This window comes from Miniopterus natalensis, chromosome 7, assembly GCF_054644295.1.
Source record: "Miniopterus natalensis isolate mMinNat1 chromosome 7, mMinNat1.hap1, whole genome shotgun sequence".
Lineage (NCBI taxonomy): Eukaryota > Metazoa > Chordata > Mammalia > Chiroptera > Miniopteridae > Miniopterus > Miniopterus natalensis.
Genome location: NC_142087.1, coordinates 892360 through 913684, shown reverse-complemented (window position 1 = coordinate 913684; position 21325 = coordinate 892360). Strand labels below are relative to the sequence as shown.

Genomic DNA, 21325 nt, shown 5'->3' with positions numbered 1-21325 from the left:
CCACTCCCCGAGTGCTGACAGGTGTTCATAAATCTCTCAGCCACACTTCTGGCTCTGAGCAATAGGGAATAAGTTCTTCGTGCTCAAAAGAAGAGCATGTGCCTTTGAGATAAACAGGCAGAAAAAGCCGGTGAGCCTTGCCCAGGAACATCGAGGGGGAAGGGGAAGGGCCCTGAAAAAGCATGCCCTTGAGCTGAGCATAATCTACGACCAAGCACAGACTTCCTTCTGCCTGGTCCCTGTCACCTCTCCTCTTTCAGGGACATTGCTGCCACAGCAGCTCCGTTAAAGTCACTCTGTGGCTTGAAACCTTCAAAGGCTCTTCATTCACATCCAAACCAATGCCAAAGCCTCACTGCTGACTGACCGCCCGCCTCCAAAAGCTCCTGGTCACGGAGCCACTTGTGCCTGGACTGCTCCTGCCTTAATTTCCCGCCTCCTCCTCTGCCTGGAACCTTTCTGGGCTCCAAGCTCAGCTCAGTCTTCCTAAGCCGCCCCATGAGCCTGCCTCCAGGAACCCCTCGAGAGCTTCACCAGCGCATCCTTAGCACTCAGAACTTTCTGCTTCGGGTCGTAGCTATTCTGTCCGCACGTGGTAGTTATCTCTCCGAATAAAACAGGACACTACGTCTAGGAGAGACCCCAAATTCATCTTCACTGCTCCTCCAACCCTAGCAAAGAGTAAATGGTTAGCAACAGAGGGACAACAAACAAACAAACAACACTACTAAGGGTGCTTCAATGGAGCCCACAAGACAAGGTATTCACCTGTGGTGTAACTGGGGGTCAAGACCTCTACTGATTAAAAAACCCAAAACCAAAGTCTCATGAGTTTCATTTTTGGTTTTCAAAAGCAAAAATTTATTCTTTCCTTTTCCCAGTCTTTTTTCCCCAACTACAGTTGACATTCAATATTATGTTATATTGGTCTCAGGAGTATAGCATAGTGGTTAGACATTCATATAATTTACGAAGTGACCCCTCCAATAATTCTAGTACCTACCTGGCACCAAAAATAGTTATAACAGTATTATTGATTACATTCCCTATGCTGTACTTTATATTTTATATCTCTGTGACTATTACTACCAATTTGTATTTCTTAATCCCTTCGCCTTTTCCACCCAGCCCCTCAGCCCCACTCCTTTCTGGTAATAACAGTTTTTTCTCTGTATCTATGAGTCTGTTTCTGTTTTGTTCATTCATTTACTTTGTTCTTCAGATTCCACATATGAGTGAAATCATATGGCACTTGTCCTTCTCTGTCTGGCTTATTTCACTTAGCATCATACCCTCTAGGTCCATCCACGCTGTCACAAATGGGAATGTTACACTCTTTTCACGGCTGAGTAATATTCCATTGCATACACACACCACATCTTCTTTATCCAATCGTTTATCAATGGGCAAAGTCTAATGAGTTTCTATCATTCATCAATAAAAACATCTGAAGCGTGTGCTTCAGCTATCCCTCGCCTGTACTCATGACCAGACACCCAATTCATCAGTTCAGTCAACAGTAAAAACACCACTTATTTAGTGGGTGATTTTGTTTATAAATCTTAAATTTAAAAAACAACAACCTTTAATTGCAATCAACCTTTACTTGTATGGGCATGAGTTGGCGCAAGGCCGTTTGCTGAGAACTCTGACAGACCTCACTAAACCCTCACGACAAACCCACGCGGGAGGTGGTGTCCACCTGAGGGGCAGAGGTGGGCATCCGCTCCCACCGCTACGCAGCTAGCCAGTGGGGAGCCAGGGCTGGCCCAATCAGGAGGTGAGCGCCCCTTCTACCATGCCATACTGCTGCGGAGTTTATCTTCCAATTACAAATGTTTCACTGACGAGAAAACCTCTGTTGTGAAGGAAGCCGTCTTTTTTCTCACAGCTGTTGGAGACGGTGCAGAGTGAAGGCCATCCATGGAGGGCTTCCTGTCACTATTCAGAGCCAGAAAAGAGTCGCTCCTTTCGTCGGGACATCAGCCGTAAGTACAGTGATCACATACACAACTGGCCGTCCAAACTGGTACATTTTTGAGAGGTGAAAAGGGCTCTCGGTTATCTAAACATCATTATTAGATTTGTTAACTCTTGTGTAACGTTTTGAAAGTTACACAGCACTTTCCATACGCTTTTTAAAATATGGCTCTGTATCAACACCTGGGAAAGTGGGCGCGCGGGCATTTCTCATCTTACAGAGGAGGGTGGTTTCAGAGAAACAAAACGTTTGTGAAGGTGCCTGTGGGTGTGGGTCCACCTTTCCACTTGGGTCACTTTCCAAGGGAACAGCTTCTTGAGGGAACAGACAACAGGACCAGAAAGAGACAGGAAAGGGAGGGAGAGGGAGCAGACGCAATCCCAAGGCAGACAGAGGGCTCCAGCAGGACACCCCTGGGGGACCACCAGGGAGAGAACAAACAGTGACAGGATGAATTTTCCCAGTGCTGGTTTTCCTGGGGTTAGCCAAATATCTTAGGCCAACATATTCGTACTTAACATTAGAAAACAGTCTTGATCAAATAACTGCTCCCCCACCACAAAACAAACAAAAAAAAGGTACAGTTGTTCAAAACTGGATAAAGAAACAGTAGACTGTACATCAGATTCTGCTCTATGTCTCTACACATCACAAGCCCATAGAAGGGCAGGGCAGAGACAGAATTAACCGCCAAATCCATGCATAATCCCCTCTCCCTTTATGGCCTATAGGTCCCAGCACCTCAACTACCAAAATAGTGTCAGCAGTATTCCCACGCAGCTCCGTGGCCAGGTTTAGGTTGTAATTTGTATCCCTGTCACACACACACACACCCTCTGTGTATGTGCCACAGACACATGAAAAAAAAAAAAACTAAAGGCAGGTACAGCAGAGGCCTGGGCCTGGCTGGAGAAGCCTCACCCTGGACAAGCTGTGTCTGAGTCCTGCCTCCACATCAAGGCCTCCAGGACACTCACAACACAGCTCCCAGCTCTTTCTAGCAGGGCAGCAATGCCAGGGAGGGGACACTGGTGGCCTCTCTCTGTATGTCCCTCGCCCTGCACTGGATCCTGAAGGAAACAGCCTGTTCTTCTCTGCTCTCCCACACGCTTGCAGGAAGCTGAGGCAGCACAGAGGGGGACACAGGGATCCAGCTCCATCACAGACAGGCCTGTGTCTCACTCTGGCACTGTGGCCACTAGTCAATGTGGCCTCGAGCAGGTCCCCTCTGGGCCTGTGCTGTCCCCTTCCCACTAAACCTGGGAGACTGTGCACACCTTCCAGGGCCGTCGCAAGAACAGAATAGACCATGTGTGTGCAAACACCTGGCACAGAAAACAATTCATCTTTATTCCCTGTGTCAGCTCTGCAAAATATCACATCTGAAATCAATGATAGCATAATGCCAAAAGGGCAAGGAAAACGGCCTTCATTTTCTGAAATTTTATTACACAAAAAAAAGTTTAGATAAGTCCAGCCTGGCTTCTCTCTTACTTCTGATACGAAGGAACCCTGAGCCTGGCACGGCCTACAGGTATGTAGGAACACGCACTGCCATCCTGCTCCTGGAACCAAAGGGAAACGTCCTTACACTGCTCTGGAAATATTCCAGAAGACCAGAGTCAGCTGAAAGGTAAAAAATGTCCACATTTCCATCTTCGCTGTTGTTGGTTAGATTTTTATAATGGACCATATATCATCCACCCAGAGGTTAAATGTGTTTATCTTGGCTTCCCTTTTCTCGGTTTCCATATTTGAACGGTGTCTTGAAGTAAGGAGATGCAGACCTGTGACTGATCTTAGGCCCACGGAGGCAAACAGCCATGACCTTGATGGCCACACAGGGTCACTGCCCGCAAGGCCTCTGGGGAAGAAACCACTACCGAAGGGCTGTCTCTGAGACCAGGCAGGTACAGTGAGGGAATGTGGAGGCAGAAACCATATTGATGGAATATGAACGAATGAGAGAGGAAGCCACGGGATGGAGACATCCATGAGCAGGCCGGCCGCGGCTGTGCAGAAGCCCTCGGCCTCCCTGGACCATGCTCCCAGCTCCACGGCAGCTCCTGATGCATCTGCTCTGCACCAGGCAACAGAGAGACTCAGGACGGCGTCTAGATTGTGAGCACCAGAGAGAGGCATCTGCTTTAAACTCCGGGATGAGGAGTCTGGACTTTTTTTTAGGAAGCAAGAAGCCACAGAAAGCTTTAGGGCAAGAGAAGGTATAATTAAAGCTTCATTTTAAAGAATACTAGCAGAACTAGAGAGGGGAGACAATGAAGGCAGGAAGACAGACTGCCTCGCTACATTCTTTCCAGCTGTAGCGCTTTCCACATGTCTGGCAAGAGCTCCATGAACGAGCTCAGTAAAAGCAGCCCTGTTGGGGGACAGTTCAGGACAGGGACACCTGAACTGCTGACAGAAGCAGGCAACGTCACAGACTAGCAGCACATGCGATGGGGAGCTGTCCCTCCGGGGTTTTCTTCCTAAAAAGCCTTCGAGGTCTTGTCATTTGGGAAATGCTGCCAACTACCTGCCTATCTGGGGCCTACATATTGCAGCCTCATACTAAACTCTGTAAAGTTCTGCAGTAGAGAAACCGATTTATATTTCTTCTTCCAGGATTTGGCCATAAATCCACCCCCACCCCTTTTATTGAGAAACAGTCTTCACTATCTCCTAAAACAAGCATCCTCCCAGCAACTCTGGAAAGTGTGGGCTGAGGTCATCCACGGATCAGCACGGGGGTGCGACCTTGAAGGGATGAGTAATAAGCTGAAGGTCTGGGTGATGGGAAGGGGGTGACCTAGGATCCTTCGGGGCTTTCAGAGCCCTGGGAACAGCGCAACTCCAGTCACGCCTCCAGTTAAGGCTGCATCCACCCCACGAAGGGTCCCAGCGCTCCTGCTAGTGAGAAAGAATTCCATGGGAGAAAAGGAGGCATCCCAACCACTCAATGTAAGCAATCCTTCCTTCCCGATCATTAATAGCTACGTACCCCTGCTCACCATGGCAAAGTGGCTCTCTTTCAGACGCCTAAAAACTATTAAATCAACTCGTACCCTTCACTATGAGTGAAACAACCTTAATTTCTTAAACAACTAGATCTGCTGCTTCTTTTCACAAGACTTGCAAATCCTACTGGAATTTAGTTCATTTACCTAGTTATCCAAGGTTAAATGGTTTTTTTCTAACATTGAATGAAATGATTCAGAGAATCTAAGAAAATATGCAAAACCTTTACAGTATCTATGGGGGGGACTGGGGGTGGGGAGGAGGCAGGATCTCAAGTCAGCATCTTCTTTAGGATGTGCAGGGTGACAACCCAGGCAGGGTGCATTCCGTGTCACCGAGGGAACAGCAAAACCTTGGACAAAATCTCCCTCACTATTAGGATGCTTCGGTGGAGGGCTGGCTGACATATCCTGGAAGGATGCCCATTTCTATCCACCCAGAGGCACTGGGGGATTGTTTTTACAAGAGTCTTATCTTGCTGGAGCCTATCTATCTACATCATTGCCTCGGCCACGCAGAAAGACTGCCTGAAAGAAGAAAAACAGTAAACTTCGGATGCTTGCGTTTTCCATTGCCCAGATGAAATATTAGCACTGTCATCATAACTGTGGCGCTCAGGTAGCCTTTCCAGCAAGCAGTGTGCCGTGAAAAGCTCCACAAGCATGAATTAATCTCACGACACCCCGCAGGGCGGGCAGGGCAGCTCCGTGTCACAGCTGAATGGCAGGGACGGGCCCCAGCAATGGTGAACGGGCAACTGGCAGAAACTGAGCTCAGCACAGTCTCAGAAGCGAGGACCAACCAATCCCTTGGAAATTCAACCCGAAACCTCAATAAAGTTCACATCTTTGGACTTAATAATTCTGTTTCTAGTAGTTCATCCAAAGGAAATAACCCAATATACAGAAGAGCTTTTTACACGAAGGCGTTCATCAAAGCATTATTTATAAGAAGAGCTGTCAAAAACTCCAATATCTAACAATAAAAGCACAATTTTAAAATTCAAGTACACATACATAAAAGAATAATATAAAGCAATTTTAAATCATATTTAAAAGAAAATGCTCATAATGTAATGTTAAAAAGAGAATGATCAGGTTATAAAATTGAATATATATTATGAACACAGTTCTGTAAGAAAAAATTTGCATAGAAAAAATATTGAAAGGACGCAGGCCAAAATGTTAATAGTGGAAAGCTTCATATGGCAATACTATGTATGGGTAATTGTTTTTCCTTGTTAGACTTCTGTGTGCTTTTCAAATTTTCTTACAATGAGGAGGTATTACTTATAAAAGGGGAAAAAATAAGTTTTTTGTTACAAAATAGTATCCAAATGATTAAAATCATTTTTAAATTACATGCGCTGAAAAAAATTTAAAATAATGTGAAACTTCTTTATGCAACAATTAGCCTAAGAAAATCATAATTGGGAAGTTGAATTTGCAATACGTATCCATGTGGGTTTACCTACATTCACACAGGAAGCAAGACTTAAGAGGAGACTTCTAACCACACAGGTGGGTCAGTGGGGCCTTGGAGAGTGGGGCCTTCCAAGCTCCCACCACCAGGCACAGTAACTGCATGTACTGCAAACAAGCAATGCGCTTGCCAGGCAAACACAGCTTCCCACAGTCTCCCAGGCTCCCTTCCCAGCCAGGCTGCAGCCCCTCAGTCTTTATTAAATAGGAATCTTGTACACCCCCCACTATGAGAACTAAAACATAAAATATAAATAGACATATTTTTTAAAGTGGAGGTATGGTTAACTGTATAGTAGCTTTTGTCTTGCCCTAGAACAAGATTTAAAGCTGAGGAAAAATGCCTTAACCATTCACCACTTAAAATATCTAAAGCAAGGCTCCTTTCCACTAGCCTAAAGAATCAACAAAATCAGCCCGGCAGGGCATGGCTCAGCGGTTGAGCGTCGACCTAGGGTCCAGGCGATTGAGGTTCGATTCCCGGTCAGAGCACATGCCTGGGTTGTGGGCTCGATCAACGACTCTCTCATCATTGATGTTTCTATCTCTCTCTCTCCCTCTCCTTTCCTCTCTCTGAAATCAATAAAGATATATTTTTAAAAAAAGAATCAGCAAAACCAGTCTATCTTCAATTCCAAAAATGAAGACGTTAGCATCTTTAGTTGCCCTGGGGTAAGAAAAGACTATACTCAAAAAACACATGAAAAGCAAACCTAAGGGAGTGGGCACCGGCCTCCTACTCAGCTTCATCTAAGACAACAGTTTTAGCTAGCTGCTTGGGCAGGGACACAGGGCCAGCTCTTTTATCCTACACAACAAGTAACTTTTACCAACTATGTGGGCAAAGAAAAATGAGAAGAGCAGGCAAAAAATAAAAATGATGAGCCGAGTCCACTGGGACCCACCTCCAGAGAAGGCCGGGTACTTACAACTCCTTTATTTTACCACTGGTTATTTCCTAGAGATATCGGGAAGCTAATACCTGTCCCACAGGTATTATAGATACTGTGTCCAGCTCTGATCACTAACATTCAACACTTGACAGTTTCTTTAAGAATGGGCAGATCAGTTCATTCAATCATCCTTCTTGCAGGAATGGGACGAGTCTGTTCCTTTTCTCACGAACTGACTCTCCCAACCCATCTGTCACCTCTAAACACACTCTCGATACACTGCCGACTCTCAGTGCTTCCCAGACTTTCATGTGCACTGAGCACCTGGGGATCTTGTTAGGATGCAGGTCCTGATTTAGCAGGGTGAGGTGATAAAGACCAATTCAATCCCTCTCTCTGAAGGGGAGGCCCAGGCGCTAGAAGATTTGGAAAGGCTACCAGCTTGCTCTAAGTCCTGGCTGCTCTGAGTGCGGCCCCCACACCAGCGACACCAGCACACTAACCTGGCATCAGAGTTGTTGAAAAGGCTGACAGAGGTCACACAGGTGAAGCGTGCAGTAAGTTCTCTAAAATATTAACCATGGTTTGTTATTTTACTACCAGTAGTATTATGACTATTATTCAGGGAGTCTGATGTAACTGAGGAGGCCAAATTTGTAAGGTAACAGGGTTCTTGATAAAATGGAGTTCTTGAGTTAAAGGAAGAGAAAGTATGAGCGGGGAATAGCTGCAAGAGGGTGGCTGAACTAACCTTGCAGCAAGGGTGCTTCTCCTACATATGAGTGTGTAGGGAGGTGACGTGGCGCCCTGGGCGTAGCCCACACCCGGGCAGTAAGAGTCACAATAACAGCTGCCATTCGTGTGGGCCTGAATTAATGTGCCAGGCACTGTCCTAACTACTGAGAATTCTCCAGGCAGAACCCAGGGGTTTCCATTACTCAGAGGCTACTGCCCCAGGGCCCCAGACTCAGGCCAGCGTGGGATCCTGATGGGGTGGAGGAGTCCTTTCCCTCGGGGCAGAGGAGCTGCAGAGCACCCCATCGGTTGGTGAGGACTGGACACGATGCCTAAGTATGAGCCACGACAGAACAGCGCCAGGCTCAGAAGGGTGAAGAGACTGTACCCAGAAACCCACCTCTGGGCTAGTCTACATTCTGAACCTGGTGCTACTCTTCTGCAGGTTCGTTCTGTCCCACCCTCTCCTTATCTTTTCTCACTCCCTCTTCCTCTCAGAACTGCTTCTAGGAGCTTCTTTCCATGCACCTCCCAGATCCCCCTCCTCCCAGCTATCTCCTGGAAAATGGGAAAGAAGAGTTCGAGGGCGGTGTACCTGGCCACTTCAAGGAGCTGTTTCGTGTCACGGCCCTGCGTGTCACCCTCTGCCCAGAGGGGGAGGTGACATTCCATGAAGGAACAGCTCTTGTGACTGAGACAACGGAAGTGTACCCGTTAAGGGGAGAGAAAAGGGCACGGCTTTGAGCCAGCCAGGCTGGAAGTCTGAAGATAGGTCTAGACAGCTCAATTTTGTGTGCTCTTTTGAATCTACATTTAAATAGTTGTTTCACTCGTGTTTCAATGGGCCATCACCACTCTAGGAGGACCTGCCCTAGTCTCCAGGACAGAGGCCCTGTGTTACAAATGCAGATGCTTAGAGATCTAAGGAGTCTGCTCAAAGGTCTGAGCACAAGGAGCACCAAAGACAGAACCAGGCAACCTGGTTCCATGCTGTGACTCCACATCAGGAAACAGCCGAGGTCTGCAAAGGATCAAGATGTGTGTCCTGCATCTCACATATGGTGTCTCATTTTCCCTACAGAGCAGCATCGTGAGAGCTGCACATGACCGTCTTGATTTACAAAGGAGCAGCAGGGACTAGGAAGGAGCTCAATGACTATCCAGGTGCTGCGCTCTAGTCAGCAGAGAAGGCAGAGTCCAATCCAAGTCCGCGTGGCTCCCAGGCCTATGCCACCACCTCTGTCCAGGCACCTTAACAACCTGGCCAGCCCTCTCCACAGCATGTGGAAAGCTACAAACTTTTAGAATTCACAGGACCAGAGAATATGGTCACTTCTTGTGATTATTCTACCATCTTCCCTTTAAAAAAATAACAAAAAAACAAACCTCTTATAGAAAAATGTTTTCCCTGAATTCCATGAGGTTCTTCAACTTCACAGCCCCCATTTTATAAACAAGGAGCCAGAGACACAGAATAATAAGTGGCTTCCTGGGGTATTAAGCAAATCAGACACAGAATCAACCAGGACCCAAATTCAAAAGCCCCTGTGTCTCGGGCCATGGCTCTGGGGCACCCGCCAGACTAAGACGTTCCCTGCAAAATGTTCAAACCGGCAGGGGGTAAATCAATGTCAAGCAGTGATGCCAGGCTTCGCCCTGAGCTCATTCATGGGAGAAGCATCCTCACTGCAAGGTTAGTTCGGCAGAGTTGCCACCCCACCACCATTTGCACACGAATAAATCTGAGGAACAGAACTGAAGATGGGGAAGCAGAGGTTACTCATCAGCAATAACTTCAAGAGCCTTCCCAGTTCTATAAAGAAAAACATCCTTATACACTGCTCTGCAAGCAACAGATTTCCTTGAGAGAACAGCGAATTGCAAGATATTGTGTGTACTCTGTTACTCAACAAAAGCGGGATCGTAAAATGTCAATGGCTTTTTCTAAATTCCTATTTAGGGAGAAGGAAAGCATGCTATTATTTTGTCAAAATCAGTCACCACGGCAGCCTGAGCCCCTTGACTCTGCATGGCCTTTAGGTCATCAATGCAAATGCGCATTCATTTTATACAGTTTTTTGGTATTTCAGTACTTATCAACTAAGTTGAAATAAAGTCTTCATTTAAATGTGGAGAAGTCTCACCTGTGAAAGCATTTGTGGCCTGAAAACCAGCTTCCGGCATACTGCTCCCCAGACAAGCCTGTGCTCTGACTCTTAAGCTGTCCTGTCAAGAGGAAACCGCCTGGGCGAGGCCTCAGGTCACTTCCATCTTAGCTTGTCGGAGTCCATTACTTTGCCCCGTCCAGCTTTTGGTAGCATCCGATGCCCACCTGCCCTGCTCCCAGAGGGCAGGTGGTGCCCGGGACAGCACCCAGTCCAGCGGCGGCACACTTGGGGCACACAGTCAGGTCAGCCGTCCAGCCAGAGAGTGGAGGCCATGGTGGGCCCGGGATGGCGGAGGCTGTCCGCTGAGACCTGCGCTCCCACCTCAGAGCGAGGGCGGCGGCGGCGGGGCAGCCAGCATCCTCCACGCTCTGCCCCGCTCTGGTGGAGTGCGGAAAGGCCTGGCCTGCTGCTCTCTGCTTCGCCTCTCCCCCAGCTGAAATTAAAAAGAAAGAGATCATTTTCCTGATGCTCTGCAGGAACATTAAACTTAGAAGACCCACAGAGGCCAAAAAATAAAATATTAAAAGCCCCCCGGAGCCGTGCTCACGACCACACTGCAGGCACCGGGAGAGCTGCGGGGAAGAGGCACCTGCCGCACCTTTCCGAGTGCCTGTGAAGGGCGGGAGGGCAAGACAAAAACGGGGCTCGCTGCTCCGGCTCCGAGAACGGCGACAAAGGCCATGCGATCCCACAGCGTCCTTCCCAGGTACTCAAAGTTCACAGGCACCCTGAAGAAGCCCGTTCCCCAGGCTCATCCCGAGGTCTTAAAGTGGGGTCTGAGGTTCATATCCACCGCCCTCGGCACTCTAGGAAGGACTAGGGCTGAGAAATTTTAAAAATGACTCTTAAGCAGGGAAACAAAGGCTCATATTAATTATTTTAACCTTTTTCTTTTTTAAAAAATATATCTTTATTGATTTCAGAGAGAAGAAGGGAGAGGGAGAGAGAGATGGAAACATCAATGATGGGAGAATCATTGATCGGCTGCCTCCTGTAGGCCCCCTGCTGGGGATCGATCCCGAAACTCGCATGTGCCCCAACTGGGACTCGAACCTTGATCTCCTGGATCCTAGGTCGATGCTCAACCGCTGAGCCACGCCCGGCCAGGCTCATATTAATTTTTTTAAAAGAGTAGGAAGGAAACACAAATTTAATCTACAAACTATTCCATATATATCACATAAAAATAACATTTTAGAAAATACTTTCCAATATTCCAATGTTGTTATATTACACAAGAAGCAACATTAACAACAAGAATGTTAGATGCCCCAAAGGACCAGACTTTTAAAACAGAATCCTAAATATGAATCTCCAGTATTGGAGAAAAAGAAGCTGTTTTCCATTATTCTCACTTCAGCCTAGTCAATTTATAACTAATTTTTAGGAAAGGTAACCTTATTCCTCTTTTTCACTATCAAACTAAAAGAAAAAAAAAATTAAGAAAACAGCACATAACAGAAAGGAACTCTCTATGAAAACCCTCTTATTGCTGTAAATATAAATATAAGGTAATAAAGTAAAACATCATTAATACAAACTAACTATAAGGAAGACTTGATGTATTAATGAAGCACTTTAATTAAGAATTTCCACTGTACTGCCTTCATGAATCTACAGTAACATCTCAGATAAGGTTTAATCTATAGGAGTCCTTAAGTTTAATGAATAGGTAATTTTATTTTAATTAAAAATCATTTATATAAATGGTGGCTTTGAAGCGCTGAAAATGTAGGAAAATGCATGTTTTTTTCTCTGAATTTAAATAGTTCGTATAAAATGACCAACACACACAGCATCAGCATCCCAAAGTCCAGCACCAACATCTAAAGCTAACTAATCACACGCATGATAGTTATCAATTTTAGGAAATGGCATTGCCAGATAAAAACAAAAGGCCACCTGGCCTAAAACTTTCATTTTCTTTGCCCTTTTCTATGATGCTCTCAATGCACAGAAATGCTAGACTTTATTTGCTCTCTTTCTTTGAACTCAGAGACAAACTGAGAGTGGTGAGGTTTTTGTTGTTTTATTGTGGCGTTTCTGTTCATGTTTTTTTGTTTCGTTGTGAAAGGCACGCTGGCTCACTCTCTAAGAGATCGAGCTATCCTATATAATATTGCAAATGGCTGTGGGAAAGACTGAGGCAGATGTGGACAGAAATAGAAGAAACAACAAACTTTTTTTTCTTTTACTGTCATTATCACACTCGCCAACTCTTAACTTTACTTCTACTAAAACAGAGGTATGGCGACAGTTCATTTCCAGGTCTCAGGCATGGTCCTGGCCAGGACTTTCAGAGCACGATGTGTGAGGTTCCCAACAAAGGATGGAGGGACACAACTGTGAGTCTCCTCAGATGCAATTTTCAAGTTAAAATGAAACTATAAGGACTATCACTGTTTCTTTCCTAACCGCTAACAACACAGGTAAGATACACTTTCTAGAAACGTGGTACAAGAAAGAGGTGGAGTGTCTCCAGAACGTGGAGCTTTGTGCTAGTCAGTGAGGGATCCAGCCACTCCGAACAGGGCCAGAAGCCCAGCCATCTCAGTCAGAAAATGTCAGATGACCCAACAATCTGGGCAACCGAGAATCAGTGGAAAAGGCAGAGAGAAGCAGACGAAGAGTGTCTCGTCCGCTTGTCCTTCTATCCCCTTGTCCCTCCTATCTCCCACTCTCTCGTGGTTCCCGCTCACCTTCTAATCTCAGCTCAAACAACCCTCCTCAGAGACGCCTCCTAGATCACCCTCCAGGGTACAGCCAGAGCCCGGTTACCCAGCTTCCCAGCACTTGCCATAGCTGTGGCTGCACACAGGGGTCGTGACTGCTTAGCGCCCATCTCTCCCACTAGACTTTGAGCACAGGGAAGACAAGGACAGTGACTGGATGACTCTCCATTTCCCCTCAGCTCCTAGGACATGCCTGACACTTGGCAGGCGCTCAGTAAACGTGTTTACTGAATGAATGGATAAAGGCCATGGGTGTTCAGCGGGGTACATATAGGAGGTCTCAGCAAACACCTATAAAACAACACACACACACACACACACACACACACACACACAGAGCCATGGACTGACAAGCAGCGTTTCCTGGGCTGAGAGGCTGTTCCGCAGCCCTGACTCCAAGCCTCTGAACTAGCGAGGGCTTTTCCTACCACCCATCCAGGTCAGGATGAGACAGTGATCATGAGCAGGGATTCCTGCTGCACTCGCACTCCACAGAACATCCTAGCCAGTAAAGGCCCATAGAGGTCATTGCTTTAGATTCTTTCAAACCACAGAGAGAAAACTCTAACCCCAAGGAGGTTATGTAACTTAGCCACAAAAAGTAGCGCGCAGGAGAGTCGGCACTAATCCCTGAGTGTCTTGCCCCTACAACCACTGTTCTCCCCATGCTAGTTCTGAATCTCAGGTGGTTCCCTAAACCAGAATGCCTTTAAGCCTAATAATACTCAAATCAAGAAAAGCAAGGGGGGAAAAGAGAGAAAGCACAAAGAAGGAGGCAACTTACCCAGGACACAAGGTCACAGACTAATCCTGAGCCACACATTCAAGAGCCCCCTCTACAGCAAGCACACTGCCATCGTCCCATCTTCTACACATACACACGCACACACAAAAACACACGTTCTATTTATACTCGGGAGATGGGCAGGACTAACCAGGAAATAATTAATTCAATATTGCACTTGAAAAATGTCATTAAGTCCTTCCCGTAACAGAGTAACAGTTACTAAGGAAATAGAGCACACCAAACGGAAAAACACCCCCACAGGAAGGGACATTTTTAAAAAACATAACACCCACAAAACCTAACCTAATAACTTGTGGAATATGTTTGCTTTACCACTTGTTCATAAAAACTTTTATGAAATGCAGTCCTCCTAGGAATCACTGGGGAATGAAAACTTAACTGCATTCAACAGATCAGAGGTTTCATAGAAGCGCACACTGTAAAAAAGACATGCAATTGAGGAAACATTAGGGTGACACGCCAGGCACAGAGGCCAAAACCCCACAGAGAAGTGAAACAACCGTTTTTCAAAATCTAGTAACATTCAAAAATTTTGTAGTGCATAAACAATAAACACTGCAGTTTCATTTTTTATTTCCTCTCACTGTGGACAGACTGCTTTGCTGCCTGAATGTCGGTTACCTAGGTGACGGCCAGACTGAGCAGCCTGAAGGGCTCCAGGCCACAGAGACCCCGGGAGCTGAAGCCCGGTGCCTGGTCTGACTGACCCATCACTGCTCTGCCCACCAGAGAAGGCCCAGGGAGAAAGGCACACGGACAGACAAAGAGATAGTCCTACCCTTGACAAAGTGAGGCGCTGTCGTAAAATTCAAAACATAAAAATTAATGCATTAAGTCTTTTACTGCACTGCTTACCAAAAAAATTATCAACTATGGGCAGGTTCATTTAAGTTCAAAGTAGCAATGACCAGATGTGAGAAAAAGTGGAAAAAGAAACCCAAGGATCTATTTCCGACCAGAGCTTGAATGTGTCACCCTGGGAGAAAGACATCACACTTCTCCACATGAGCTTCTCTACCTCATAAACAGACGGTTTAGACCTTGGCAAGTGCCAGTCAGTCAAGATTTCCCAACAGCAAAACAGAGGACCTTAGGAAAAGCATGGCACTGCCCGGCCCGAGTGGCTTAGCAGTTGAGCATTGACCTAGGATCCAGGAGATCGAGTTTCCATTCCCAGTCAGAGCACATGCCCCTGTTTCGGGCTTGATCCCCAGTGGGGGGCGTGCAGGAGGCAGCCGATTAATGACTCTCCCATCATTGATGTTTTTATCTCTCTCTCCCCCTCTCGCTTTCTCTTTCTGAAATCAATAAAGATGAAGGAGGGAGGGAGGAAGGGAGGGAGGGAGGGCATCTCCCTACCTGCACGGAAGCAGTGGGGCAGAGAGCACTGGGCAGGGCTTCCCTCCCCTGGTTCTGGGCCCACTTACAGGGCTTGGTCAAGTCCTTCAGCCTGTTAGGCTCCCATTTCCTCATTTGTAAAGTAAGAAGGGGAACTGAAGATCCGTTTTGATCTGAGTGTGCCCCTGTGGCAGTGTCTCTGATCAAGGAAAACAGGACAAAAGCGCATGAAAAGGACAAGGCAAACAAACACAGAAAACCTGCACATACACACACGTCTGAGAACAAGTCAGAGAAATGGGCTGCCTGCAACCCAGGAAGGTTGAGTTGAGGGGCTACAGATTCTTCAGGTTACTTTTAATTTCTGTGATTCGGGCTGTAAAACAATTTGTAGCTTTTAAGATGCAACCTCAAAGCCATCCTAGCCCTGGGTAGCTTGATGGACCCCAGTTACTTAGGTCACCATTTCAGGAAGCAAAATCCAAAACACTTGTTTCAAATACACACACAAACTACAAACAGGAAAAAGTGGCGATTATATTAGAACATCCTTTAAAATGTCACCTTGTCAAATATGAAGGATCTGCACTCTGAGGCTCTACTCATACCAAGTTGGAAAAAGGTCCCCCCCAAAATAATTAAGTAGGATAACTGTCCCTAGCGAATCGGCAAGTCTACAACTATCTCTTTATACTATCTAGGAGCAAAGGAAGCAATAAGGGGCCATCTATCCCACCCTTTCATTTGATGGATGAGGCTCAGGGAGGACAGCAAACATGCTGAGCTTGACCGTGGTGAAGGCAGAGCTGGGACCAGAACCAGGTGTCAGTCTAGGCTCAAGCTCAAAGTTCTCCCATAAAATTGGCCAAAGGAAGAAGCTGAGAAAGGGGTACAGTGTGCATCTGTACCAACTGCCACTATGTTCACTTTCCCAAGCCCAAATTGGACCACTCCCACAACACCAACATGCCCAAAAGCAAAGGGAAGGAGGAGTCAGCGGCTTGGCACGGGGTCACTCAGTCCTCGGGGAACGTCACTGCAGTGTAACTCGCCTAGTCTGAGCACTTCCCGGTCACCTCGACTGTGGACGCTGGCTGGGCAGAGGGCAGCTATGTGAGAAATGGTTACCTCTCCCAGCCTGGTGACAGGCTGGCCACACCAGGAGTTGGGCTCTGAGATGCTCCACACCTAGCACTCTCTCCCACCTCAATTTTCTTCAGGTAAAAGCAGCTTACAAGGGCATAGTGGGCAAAGCTAAAGGGGGTCATGCAGGGAGCTAACAAGGGTGAGCAGAAAGCTGTCATCTCGTTCTTTGGTGAGAGCAGAAGAGAATACGGATCGATGAGCTAGGTATACGAAGGAACTTTTGTTCTCCTTGCACGCACCCTCCAGCGCCCTCGGCACCCATCAACACCTGCTCTGCCAGTACCTGCACTCACAGCTCCCTGTGCCGAGGTACTCCGTGCCCCAGCTGACGGCAGGCTTCCGCAGACTCCCGGGCCTACCCCATGACTTTCTCTGCTCTCTGGCATTCAGAATGCCCCAGAAGCTGCATCTTCTCATTCAGTATTTCAACTATCTGTGGGGTCATTACTCTAGCCAGGCATTATTTTGGGTTCTGGGAGACAGCAGTGAGCAAAACAAACCACACTCCTGTGCCCATGATGCCTATCTCATTTCTGTCTGTGGAGGTGTTTCCTAACAAACACCTTTTCTTGCTAATCACTGTATCCTTGGCACTGATGATGGGGACCAGAATATAGCAGGTGCCCAGTAAATGCTAGTTATACGGCACGGAATCATATCTGAGCTTAAGCTGGGTCACCTCCTTGTCACTCTACTACCTCTGTCCTGCATCAGATGCACAAAGTACCAAGGGCACAGTACACAAGGAGGCTGCTGGCCAAAGGCACTCAAACCCTGGGGGGGTACTCCATGTAGGAAGCGCCAGCTGGGAGTCTGGAGCAGCGAGAGTGACAAGCCCTCCAACCATTTAAAACAGGTTCAAATAAGAGCTTTGCACACAAAAGGGCCAGAGGACAGAGGACAGGCTCTGAGTCAGACTACCTTGGGTTTACCTCATTCTAGGCTACATGTGATTTTGGCAGTTACTTAACCACCCCCCTCATCCATGAGCCTCGGTTTCATCATCTGTAAAACAGAAGTACCAGGGCATCCATTTCATAGAACTATGGTGTATTTAATGAGGAAACAGATACAAAACATTAGTCTCTAATAAACGGTAAAGAAATAAGAGTGGCTACAATGATGATAGCTCACCTGAGCAGATGACTGATAAATTAAGTCTTTGAGAATATACCCCACCCGCCCTCTTTCAGGTCTTATCTAACCATGCCCAATTATCTTGTAGTTCCTCAGTCGATTCGTGTTGTGTGTTTTTTAAAAGTTCTTAACAGATAAAAATCTCAGCTCCAAATCATTCTGTTAGCTAAAATTAATAGCTAACAGGGGAAAGGATACAAAATTATAGAAAATGTGTGGGTGAGGTATTTGGTATGAAACGTGGTCGAAAAGGAAAAAAATGACAAAAAAAGAAACTTGTCTTTAAAAGGAAAAGAAGCCTCTTGAGATATCAAATTTGAAAAACAACGATAGATAGTAATAAGTAAATTTAACCAGGTTGTATAGCCCCTTGCCAGGCTCCGCCTCGCTTCCATCCTTTCCGTTCGGTTTGCTCCCTTTGTAAAGCGCTGGCTTTGTAAGCCCTTCAAGTGCATTTCTCAAGCTTTCACAAGGCCCCAAGAATGACACCACACAGACAGGACCCCTGCCGACCCCAGTGCTCCTCTACACGACAGGAGGGGTTGGAACAGAGTCGCCAGCACTTTAAAAGCTAATAAAAAAGGGTCACCAAGAAAACGGCCAACGCTCCCTACAGAAATGAACGACCTGCACACTTTCATTGCTTGGTTCGCGAAGGTTTCCTGAACGGCCCTCGCTTACGAAGCCCCAGACCAGCGCCACATCTGTGCCTCTTTAAGCAAAACGCACAGGGAATGCCTAAGTCGTCACAGTTCTGTCTGGTTTGCTCATATACATTTTCTGAAAAATATATTCCTCTAGGAAAAAGAAAACGTTCCGCTTTATAATATTTTACAACTCAACATCCAGTTTGAGGCAGGTAGCGGTGAACAGAAATACTCTGGTAATATTTTTCTTAGATATGTCCCAAGACAAGTCTATGTTGTCCAGGGCAGACACGAGAGGAGCTCGTGCCTGGCAGGTGCCACCCGAACACCTGGGGCCTGCAAAGCGCTGACCAGTGGCCAATAGAGGCAATTGCTCAAAGTACAGTAGGTGCAACTGTGAGTCACACACACACACACACACACACACACACACACACACACACACACACACACACACGGTTGTTCAGCAATTTGTGCCCTGGCAGAAAGACTCCTTACTGCCTAAATACACCCATTAGAACAAAATTTCAGAGAAGTCCGGCTTACTTCTGGAGAGAGAAAGAGGTTCCCATTGTCTGCAGAGCAGACACAGATACAAACTCATCCCATATCCGCTTAGGACTTAAACTTCCACTCCCCCACTGTGCTATTTCTCTCAACTAAGGGAACCAGAAGCAGCACCGATGTATCACACATCATCCCAAGAAGATCACAGATTCTAAGGCTACCTTAGAGAAACCACACAGGTTCTCATATGAGAGCTAAAGACATCATTTGAGACATACCAAACTGTGGAAACAGAACTCACTTAGCCCATTCAGTCATTACTGGGGGAACAATTTAATCCGATCACAAAAATCTAAGATGAACATTTCAGCAGATGTCTGAAAAATGTAACACAACATGGTACTGTCTGAGGTTGGCCCCCGGAGCTGATATCACCAGCAGCAACCAGTCCGAGAGTGTGATAAACGAGCTCTCGGTGGTACAGTTACACACAATAATGAACGTCACATCTGCGAGAGGCCCCAGCACACCAAGCCATTTGATGAGCAGTGCCTGACTCCACATATATTAGGGAAACACTGATAGAGTTTCACGTCTTCCTGGAAGGCTGGATGAGGCAGGGCCATGAAAGTGCATCTGTCCTGAAAAGCAGCTGTTGAAGGGGGCAGAGATTTCAGGGGAAAAGCTGACTGGCATTTACTAATGGGCCTACACAAACCCCGTCCCTGTGTGTTCTGGAGGCCTCCAGCCAAGCAGAAAGAGTTCATTAGACCAATTTCCGCTGCCTTGGTAACAAGGGCTATGCGTGTGCCCTTACGCACTAAAAGCAAACAAGTGTTATTCATGGGGGAAAAACGCTACAGACAGGTACTGCATGTCCCGCCAAGCGACCAGACAGTGCTAGAAACGTGCCCTCCTGTAACACAGAACGGCCCTTCTAGACGTCCAGAGTGTTCATCAGAAGCAGTCTCTTGCGGTACCTGAGGCCATGTGTTTGAGAGTTTGCTGATTAGAAGTACTTATCGGTGACTACAAAAATGATCCCCTTCCAAATAGTGTACTGAACCCAGCATCAGTATCCTTAACGCCGAGTGAATCTGTCTGACATGTCCACCATCAGATCTGGGCAAGAGAATGCCTAGGATATCACCAAAGAAAACTGCAGGGCTCTGGCAGCAAGAGGAAGGTTTGACCACCAAGTTTGGAACCCGAAATCACCATCCGTGTTCCCACCACTTGCCAAAGTTAGCTACCCAGTACCTGTGAGACCTCTCATGATCTCAGTATGCCACAGACCCTGTGAGCCCGACAGGCAACTTTCTCTGCATTTGGAATAGCACCCTCTTCAGTCTCCCTTTCTCCCTCTCAGAGTCCAGCCCTTATTTACTCCCTTCCCCTCTGGACTCAAGTAGGCACTGCCTCATCCCGGCTCAGCAGTGGAGCCCTCAGCAAGCTTCTTCAGACAGCGGCCCTGGGAGGACAGGAGGGAGGCACGTGTGGGTGGGAGGGGGGGAAGGCAGGAGACTTTACCACCATGTATAACCACATCTCCCCGTTCCCCACCTTCCCACAGTCTAGTGCAGTAAATTAGTTTCCTCAAACAGCAAGAGCGAGGGTTCAGTTTTGTTCCTCACAGGAAAGCAAGCTGTTGCTGCTTTGCACCAAAATACTCTCTCTAGGTCAGTGTTCCCCAAATATCCCAAGAGGAAGCATGCCATCATCAAAACTAAAGTTTGCCCATTTTGACTTAAAAAATAAATATATTAATAAATACATCTGAAATAGGAAAATACCTATATACAAATACACAAGACTAATGGCAAAGAGCAAGGAGCTGCCTGTTTACTCGGGCTGGCTGGCTGGAGAAAATGATTAGAGCAGGTCCCATTAGGTGACAAACTGCTGCAGCCAGGGACTCTGCAACCCCTTGGGGCTGATGCAGACGCTCACTCCATGGAGGGCTGTGCTCAGAGGAGCCAGCACGGCTCTGGAGTCAAACAGGCTTAGAATGGCAATTCTGCTAAGCAGCCCTCACACCCGACTCAGGCAGATTTCACAGTCTCTCCGAGCCTCAGTCTCTTCATCTGTCAAATGAAGCATTAATACAATTGTAAGACAGTGGTGATGACTAAATGAGAAAATGCATGAAAGACATGTACACAGCAGCAGAATATCGAACAGGCCCTCAACAGACAGAAAGGCAGTAATGAGGAGCAGGGAAGACAGGTGGGGACGACACTGTCGTCAGGCCCTTGGGAGATGTGTGGAAGGTGTGGTCTTTCAGTCTGTAAGAAAGGGGGGAGAAAGAGGGAGAAAGGAAAGGAAAAATACAGCATCTCAGTGGGACCCAGTGAACCCCACTCTGCGGCTGAACACTCAAAGAGTTAAAATCTAGGGCCTGGTTAGATTAGAATTAAATATTTTCATCTTCAAATAATTACTTAAGTAGGTCAACATCAGCTGTGTTTCACTTTTTCCTTACCAGACATCAAAACTTGCCCAGCTAACAACAGCATCCACCTGCCCCTGCTAAGTTAGCCCCTCCTTCACCCCACTAGGCCCTCACTCCCACACCAACACACAGAGACAGTCAATATTTACCGCACACCGACTAACTAGGGATTCCCCACATCAGAGAAATCACTCCTGTTGAAATAACTTATCTCCACTTCCTTTGAATAAAAACATGTTATTATATTCAATAAAACCATGCAAGAAATAATAGTTAAATATGACA

General features: G+C 46.8%; 1 protein-coding gene across 6 annotated transcripts in view; it reads right to left on the bottom strand.

The window, feature by feature from the left end:
• Positions 1 to 21325, bottom strand: part of LDLRAD4 (low density lipoprotein receptor class A domain containing 4) — a 340534-nt gene that overhangs the window by 188650 nt on the left and 130559 nt on the right. For all 6 annotated transcript variants that reach the window (XM_087818671.1, XM_087818669.1, XM_087818672.1 and 3 more), the window contains one exon: positions 10250 to 10706. In XM_087818671.1, the coding sequence (XP_087674797.1) occupies positions 10250 to 10289 (40 nt within the window). In that variant the 5' untranslated portion in view covers positions 10290 to 10706. The remainder of the gene's footprint in view (positions 1 to 10249; positions 10707 to 21325) is intronic.